This window comes from Camellia sinensis, chromosome 1 (genome assembly GCF_055761805.1).
Source record: "Camellia sinensis isolate YWXY chromosome 1, ASM5576180v1, whole genome shotgun sequence".
Classification (NCBI taxonomy): domain Eukaryota; kingdom Viridiplantae; phylum Streptophyta; class Magnoliopsida; order Ericales; family Theaceae; genus Camellia; species Camellia sinensis.
This window is the reverse complement of record NC_138961.1, coordinates 22,353,319-22,362,487: the sequence shown is the minus strand read 5'-3', so window position 1 is coordinate 22,362,487 and position 9,169 is coordinate 22,353,319. Positions and strand designations below refer to the sequence as shown.

The following is a 9,169-nucleotide window of genomic DNA, read 5'->3' as shown; positions in this document are numbered from 1 at the left end:
AGCTCAGGAGGTAGTGCAAGGCGATAGGCTACAGGACCAATTCTTTCCAGTATCTCGAATGGCCCGATGTAACGTGGGTTTAGCTTTCCGTGCTTTCCGAATCGGATCACTCCTCTTGTTGGTGAGATTTTGAGAAACACATGATCCCTTACTTGAAATTCCAAGTCTCGTCTCCGAGTTTCCGCATAACTTTTCTGGCGGCTCTAAGCAGTGCGAATCCGCTGTTGGATGAGTTAGATTTTCTCACTTGTGACTTGCACGATTTCGGGGCCTAACAATTTCCTATCCCCGACCTCCGTCCAGCATAGAGGCGATCGACATCTCCTTCCATACAGGGCTTCGTACGGCGCCATTCCAATGCTTGCCTAGTAGCTGTTGTTATAGGCGAATTCCACCAAAGGTAGGTGCTCATCCCAGTTACCTTTGAGGTCCAACACGCATACACGTAACATGTCTTCCAACGTCTGGATTGTTCTTTCGGATTGCCCATCGGTTTGTGGATGATAGGCCGTGCTGAACTTTAATGTAGTTCCCAAAGCTTCTTGCAATTTATTCCAGAAGTGAGACACGAAACGAGGGTCTCGGTCAGATACGATTGAAACTGGGATACCATGCAACCGTATAATCTCCTTGATATATAAAGTGGCAAACTTATTCAGAGGGTACATGATTTTGATTGGTAGAAAATGTGCTGACTTTTTCAATCGGTCTACTATAAACCATATTGCATCATTCTTCGAAAATGACTGTGGTAGTCCGACCACGAAGTCCATAGTAATGTGTTCCCATTTCCATTCAGGAATAGGGAGTGGTTGCAGCAGTCCTGCAGGTCTCTGATGTTCTGCTTTAACACGCTGACAATGCAGACATTTGGAAACATGGCTTGCTATATCTCTTTTCGTTCCGGTCCACCAGTAGTATTCCTTTAGATCATGGTACATCTTTGTGTTGCCAGGGTGGACTGCAACTCTCGAGTTATGAGCTTCCTCCAGTATCTTCTTCTTGAGTTCTAGGATGTCGGGTATACAAATTCGATTTCAAAATTTCAGTATCCCATTGCTTATAATGAAATCAGGATCAGGCGTGTTTCCTTGTTCCTCATACTTTTTCTTCAAAAGTTTATCTACCCATTGGCGCGCTTTAATTTCTCCAATCAATGTAGGCTCCACGGTTACATTGGCGAGTAATCCATTGATCTTGCGGGAAACGAGAGTACATGCCAGGCTTCTCGTCGACTTTTGGCTCAGTGCGTTTGCCACCACGTTAGCTTTGCCTGGATGGTGATGGATCTCTATATCGTAGTCTTTCATAAATTCCAACCACCGCCGTTGCCTCATATTCAATTCCTTCTGTGTGAATAGATATTTCAGACTCTTGTGGTCAGTATAAATCTCGCAGGTTATACTGTAGAGGTAATGACGCCAGATTTTGAGAGCAAAGATTACTGCAGCCAATTCCAAATCGTGAGTCGGGTAGTTCCTCTCGTGAGTCTTTAATTGTCGTGACGCATAAGCAATAACTTTTCCGTCTTGCATGAGAACGCAACCTAATCCATTATATGAGGCATCACTATAGATTACAAACCCATCTGCTCCGGTAGGGAGTGCTAGTATAGGGGCTGACACAAGTCGACCTTTTAATTCTTGAAAGCAACGCTCCTGTTTATCAGTCCATTCAAAGGTTGTGTTCTTCTGAGTTAGCTGGCTCAAGGGCGATGCTATCTTTGAGAAATCTTGCACGAAGCGTCGATAATAGCCAGCTAGACCCAAGAAACTCTGGATTTCTGACACATTAGTAGGTCGTAGCCAGTCCACAATTGCTGCAACCTTTTGGGGGTCAACCGAGATGCCGTCTTTATTAATGACGTGACCGAGAAAGTGTACACTAGTCATCCAAAATTCGCATTTTTTCAACTTGGCATAAAGTTTGTGATCACGTATGTTTGTAGAACCATTCGCAAGTGCTTCTCATGAGCTTCTGGTGACTTGGAGTATATGAGGATGTCGTCAATGAAGACGATAACGAACTCATCAAGATAGGGACACTCTATTCATGAGGTCCATAAAGGCTGCTGGGGCATTTGTGACACCAAAAGGCATGACGAGAAATTCGTAGTGCCCGTAACGAGTTCTGAAGGCAGTCTTTTCAATGCTTTCCGTTTTAACTTTTAGTTGATGGTAGCCAAAACGTAAGTCAATTTTGGAAAATACTTGTGCGCCTTGAAGTTGATCAAACAAGTCATCGATTCGCGGCAGAGGATATCGATTCTTGACGGTAACCTTATTCAGCTCCCGGTAATCGATGCATAATCTCATCGTGCCATCCTTTTTCTTTACGAATAGTACTGGAGCTCCCTAGGGTGAGGTACTAGGCCGAATGAAACCTTTGTCCAAGAGTTCCTGGAGTTGAGTCTTCAGCTCTTTCAATTCTGCCATCGATATGCGATAAGGAGTTTTTGATATAGGCTGCGTGCCAGGTTGGGTTTCAATGGTGAATTCGATCTCCCGATCAACTGGAATACCAGGTAGATCTTCAAGAAAGACATCCGGAAATTCTCGAACTACAGGAATTGCATCAACGGTGGGGGCCTCTTTTTGTGTATCAATCACATAACAAATATAACTACCACAACCCTTTCTTAGGAGTCGTTGGGCCACCATGGAGGATATGATACAGGAAGGGTTAGAAACTTCAGCCCTATTAAAGACAATTTCGGGTTGGTTTGGTAACTTGAGGGAGACCTTTTTGTCTTTACAATCGATAGAGGCGTGGTTGGTAGCTAGCCAATCCATACCTAAGATTACATCAAAGTTTCCAATACGAAGGGGAATCAAGTCTACATATAAGGTTTTGTCTTTTAGGAATACAACACAAGATCTGTACACAACAGTACTACAGGCAGACTTACCAAAAGGAAAAGACACAGACAATGTATATCCTAATGGTTCGGGTGTTGATGTCAACTTGGCGGCAAAGTGTGGTGCAACAAAAGAATGAGGACATGAGCTAAAAGACCACAGATAGAAAGTGTACCTGACACAACATTTTCGGTAACTTCCGATTTTCCAGGTACCAAGGCGAAAGCTCGACCTTGGCGGTTTTGGTCCTTCTTTTCTCCTCCCGGTCCCGTGGCTCTCCTGACTGGGCCAGAGGGGTTGGCTGTAGGATTAACCATCTTTGGACAATCCCTTAGCAAGTGGCCAAACTGTCCACATCTAAAACACGCTCCCGTGTCTCGATGGCATTGTCCCCAATGAATCCTCCCACAAGTGGGGCAAGTTGGAATAGTGCCACCTCGGGGGTTGGTAAGATCGTGGTGGCCTGAGCTGGTTGTGCCCATGTTTACCTTTTTATGAGGTGCAACATCGGGTCTTCTGTTATCTCTTTCCCAGAGTCACTTCTTGTAGCTTGGTTCTCCGGAATGCAAGGCTTTAATTCCCTTTTCTGTTATGTACGCCCGGTCCACCACTTTTGCATAGGTTGGCAATTTCAAGACTTCAAGCCTGTCTTTAATTCCAGCATCCAAACCTGCTTCAAATTTTCTTGTTTTTCGAGTTTCGGTGGGGATGACGTATGTTACAAACCGAGCGAGTTGTGTGAACTTTCTCTCATATTTGGCCACCGTCATAGTTCCTTGCTTCAGATGTATGAATTCGGATGCCTTCTGTTCCTGCAATGAATCTGGAAAGTATTTTTCATAGAATACTTCTAAGAATCTTGCCCAAGTCGTAATTTCTTCTTTGGCCAAAGTGAGAAGCCACCATTCCTGTGCATTGTCTTTGAAAGTGAAAGTGGCGAAAGTTACCTTTTGCCTCTCGGTGCAAGGTAGGGCACGAAAAATCTTTTCCATGTCTTTCACCCAAGCGTCTGCTACCATTGGGTCTGGGCTGCCGGTAAATGTGGTGGGTTTCAGATCCTAGAACTGTTTTATGGTAACCGGCCCTTTTTGTCGTCCCGGCGTCCCATTGTTGATGTTAGCTTGCAAGGCTTGTAGAAAACTAGCAACCGCTCTTTCCATTACTCTTTCCATCGATTTCGTACCACTAACTGATGACTCACTTCCATTACCATTAGTCATTCTACAAGTAATAAACGAGGTATTATATTTTCAACGCAGCATATATATAGCACAACATGTAGTACACTTTATATTTATATAAACTGCCAACATTACTCATTATTTATTTATTTATTTTACAATTCATATTACATTAGTTAGAATATGTTGGTGCCCCATCCCTGTGGTAAACAAAAACAAAAGTCAACAAAAAGGGGATTAGAACATATCAAGATCAACATACAAAAGATTTTCCTCTAGCCAGATCTAGAGTGGTGGGTCAGATGGGCCGAAAAACCAGGGGAAATAGTGCTGCATAAAAAACTCAAATTCCCATCCCAACTGGATTATACCAAAACACACCCATGCTACCTGGACCGTGAAAATGGGGATAGACCGTATATGACCCACAAATGCTCGGTCGACAATCCAGCCAGGTGTCTCAACATATGACAGATCATTTTCGAAGTCAACATTTGAATATTAATAATCTCTAGTGGGTTAGGGACTGTGGTGAAAATATAATCTTTAGGGTACACGTTCCCCTTCCTGGCTGCAAACTGTGGGGGTAAAGGGCCTATAATATAATGCGGGCGGTCGTGACCCGGGGCGACGCCAAGGACGCGAGATGGTCCGAGAAAACGTCTGCCTGTATGGGCAAGGCTGTGCCTCCATAACAAGTGTGGGACGTCAGTAGGGTCAACCTGGATATAAATTGGCCGACCCATCAACCGGCCAAGACCTGGGTGCAATTCCCTGACTATTTCCTCAGAATCTCCCCAACCCTCAGGTGAGGCGGGGGTGGGGGCAGGGTGTTCGGCTAAGATTTCATCTAAGTTGATGGCCTGGAGGTCATTCCAAAAAGCATCATCAAGGTAAATCTCTGACATCCTACAACACCAGCATAAACGTGAGGTTTTACACAGGAAAACTAACGTCACATGTAAATATTTATTATTATTTTATTTTATTTTGATTTTACCATATATATCTATATATATATATATATTAGCTATATGGTTTTAGTTATAGATTTATTTATAACTCTTTTTTTTTTTTGAACCATTGCTCTGATACCACCTTTGTCAAGACCCAACCCCAGAGGCTTAGAGTTGGAATCGTGACTTACTAACTTATTCTTATTCAAAACAAATTAAACTGCGCAAGCGAAAAAAAATATACTTAGACAGAAATTTTACTTCATACTACTATTTTAAAAAAGGAAATACATTTCTAGGGCTCTCATTATTTTATTATTTAGTGACTAGCCCCGAATAGAGACAAAAGGAAGCAAAAATATTAAAAAAAGAAAGATAAAATAGTGGTTTAACAACAGTCCATGAGCAGGTTCCATTTCGTGGGGTTATGGATTTTCCTTACATCTCGTCTCCTGAAAAGGTAATAGCTATAAGCACACAGCAAAGTGATAAATATTATGCCAAGAGTGTAAAACAACCATTAGGCTAAAATATTTGCATATTTTAATTTAAAATGATAATTTATTTAAAGTGGCATAATGTAGAAAATCATGTAAATAAATAATCATAACCACGGTATAAAACAGAACAGAACAGAGGTCACATAAGTGACAGTCAGAACAGAGGTCAATGAATCCATGACAAATAGAGGACCATAAGGTGGTCAAACAGAGGCCAGTGGTTATTTAAGTCTCCCAAGGCGTGGGACTCCCGTGGTGATACTTACAAAACATAATTGTTTATAAGGTTATAGTTAAATATATACTAAAATTTAAACAAACATATCCATAGGTTTCCTTTTAAGTAAATAGAGTTTAGAAAGTAACCCACATAACTGAAATATTTATAAACATAACTTTTATTCATATAACTTAATAAATATAACTTGTATAAAATAAGCTATGGTAACTCAAAACATTCGTAAAACATATAATGGTAAAGCAAGGTATAATATAACTCACCTTAAGTATAACCCTTAGCCTTTACTTTACTATCAGAACTTCTTTTCCTTACTCTCAACTTATGTGTTTCTCTCGTTTTCCCACTCTTTCCCTTTTTTTCTTCCTTTTTTTTTTTCTCTCTGAATCACAACCCCCTAGTCCCTTTATATACTGCTTACTGAGCCCAGAGATGAAGGACACGTAGCCTCTCTCTTATGGAGGCATTATGAGGCTAGAAGATTTGAGCTCTTAATTGAAGATTCAGTATGAGATTTAAATCTTTATGGATAAGTATTATCTTCTTAATATACATGCCTGGGCCCCTTTTGTTTTTTTTTCCTGCTTGGGCCAAAATCTATAAAACATTACTGGGCCAAACTTTTTTTTTCTTCTTTTATTCATTTCTTTATTTGTTTTGGTGTTAAGTGTTTCAATATTCCTAACATAAATTAAATTACATCTTATCATGTAGCATCATAAAATTAATTATTTTATTTTATTTTTACTTTACAGATTACTATTGTTATTCCATATTATTATTTATTTACTATCTTTAATTTTAATTTGACCTAACTAGTATTAGAATTTCATATTGCTGTTAATTTGGCCCTAAATAAAAATCCCTAATTAATCCCATATAATCCAGTGCTAAATTAGATTTTGTATTTATTATTAATTATTTAATAGTATGTTATCACATACACCCACAATTATATAACTATAAATATTTATGTAGTATTTAATTAAACGTTCAGGGTGTCACAAATATCTCCTAAACAAAATAGCATCTATCAAATATTCAAAAAATCTGTCCAGCAGAGAGAATAGCATCCTGTTCAACAAAATAACACAAACAACAAAACATCTGTCCAACAGCCCACACACAAAAGAAATTCAATAAGTAGCAAAGAGAATAATTAATCCCAAGCACAACCCGCAAGGGATAGGTTACCCAAAAATTGAAATTAAAAAAAAAAAGTATCCATTACAACATAAAAAATCAAATTCATTGTTTCTCCAATACTCATACAAACCACACAACAACTTCTATCATCTTCTTCAACTTGAATTCCTGTTAAATAACAAAAACAAAAACAAAAAAACAAATAATTAATACTAATAATAAAATGTAAAAAATGTTAACAATTAAAACAAAAAAGTTGACAACTAACACAAAAGTAGCACATGACTCATCCGAGTCCATCTCATCATCATCATATATAGTTGCATAGCCCACCGATTCCAATGTTGAATTTCCTAAAAAGTAAAGAATATAAATTTAGTATTAAAATTATTCCATGGTAATATAAATAATAAAAGTGAAATAATAATATGTAGATTGGATGAAATAATACCTTTCATCTCTGCACCCCACAACCAACTTTGTGCACACATTAATGCTTCTAATGTGTTTGGATGAAGTCTACTATGATATGGACTCACCAACGTTCCACTAGTACTAAATGTTGACTCAGAAGCAATAGTGGATACAAGAATAGCTAAAATGTCCCTAGTCGGATACTTTGGTCCATTAGCTTTCCACCAATTCAAAACATCAAAACCTGAAGTTCTTGGCAAAACATCATCCTCTGGATAATGGTCCAACTTTGATCTTACATTCTTCATTTTTTTTACTTCTCTTTCTACTAATAAACAAATCAAATTCTGAAAGGATCTCTGTAACAATTTCTAGATGAGTAGAAGAGTCACCACCAACATCGGTCTCCATACCAACTCGGTGCTGATACTCTTGCAACAAATCATAACAAATATGACGAACCCTAGCAACTTCATCTTCAGCTTTGTCTCCATAAAGTTTTTCAAAATAAAACCCCAATACACTCATCTTATACCTAGGATCAAGTACAACTGCAACTCCAATAACACCATGTATCACTAACCAATATTTATCAAATTTTTCCACCATTTTTTATGCCATTGTTCTAATCACTTCAATTTTACAAGAGAGCCATTGAGACAGTGTCATCCTAATCTCACATAAAGCTGGGAAACAAACATTGGCTGTGGGATACTTTGTACCAGAAAATAACTCTGTGGTAGAAAAAAAAAATCTTAAACCTCCCACTAATCTCTCTAGCAAACTCTCATTCTTGCTCACTTGGCACAGTCTTATATTGGGGCTCTCTAATTTTCAACCTAGAAAAGACATCCTTATACAATAAGGCTACCTGAAGCATTAAGTAGGTTGAATTCCACCTAGTTGCATAATCAAGTCCTAATTTCTTAGTATGTGGAATACACAATTGGTTGACTGTTTCTTCAAATTTTTCTTATTTTTTTGGTGTTGTTGTCCAATAAGCTACACTCTCTCGAATTTTCCCCACACCCACTCGTATGACATCCAATCCATCTTGCACTATCAAATTCAAAATATGCGCACCACAACGCATATGAAACAAAGTACCACCCAACAAAAGCAATGTATTACTTAACTTATCCATCAACATGGTAATCATGGCATCATTTGTGGAGCAATTATCAACAGTAACAGTAGAGATTTTTCTATGAATATTCCAGTCCATCATACACTCAAGCAAAGTATCACAAAAAACTTCTTTTGTGTGTGGACATGGAACATAAATAAACCTAAAATATGATATTCATAAACAAATATTAATAACATGCGAATTGAACTGAATAAGATAGAACTTTTAAATGATTTACAAATTTACAAAAATATGCCTCAAAATGCGACTTTGCAATGTCCATGAATCATCAATAAAGTGTGCGGTGACAGCCATGAATGCTTTCTTTTGATTGCTAGCAGTCCACATATCAGTTGTGATTGCCACCCTACTTTTATTATGCTCCACAAAACTCAATGTCTTCACCCTCTCATAATCATAAATCTTTAAAATATCACTCTTTATCGTATTTCGAGAAGGCACTTTAAACAATGGTTGAAGTGTTGCTGAATATCGTTTAAAACCAACATGGTCTACGATAGAGAGGGGATATTCATACAAAATTATGGCATGTGACAACTCTTTCCTAGCAAAATCTTGATAAAAAATAGAAGAATTTATTTTTGGACTCTCTCTATTAAAGTTGTTAGTTAAAACTTTTTGCCTCATGTCCATCACTTTTTTCGTAGTACAACTCTTATGGTGATTATGCAAATACCTAGTTCCATTTTTTAAATCACCTCCAAGATGCTTATTACAATAATTACA

At 38.3% G+C, this 9,169-nt stretch overlaps 1 protein-coding gene across 1 annotated transcript; it reads right to left on the bottom strand.

Moving 5' to 3' along the window:
- Positions 1-3,394: 3,394 nt before the first annotated feature.
- On the bottom strand, positions 3,395-3,877 carry LOC114288365 (uncharacterized). Its single transcript, XM_082921253.1, has one exon. It carries the CDS (start codon positions 3,875-3,877, stop codon positions 3,395-3,397), a length of 483 nt encoding a protein of 160 aa, XP_082777379.1.
- Positions 3,878-9,169: the final 5,292 nt, after the last annotated feature.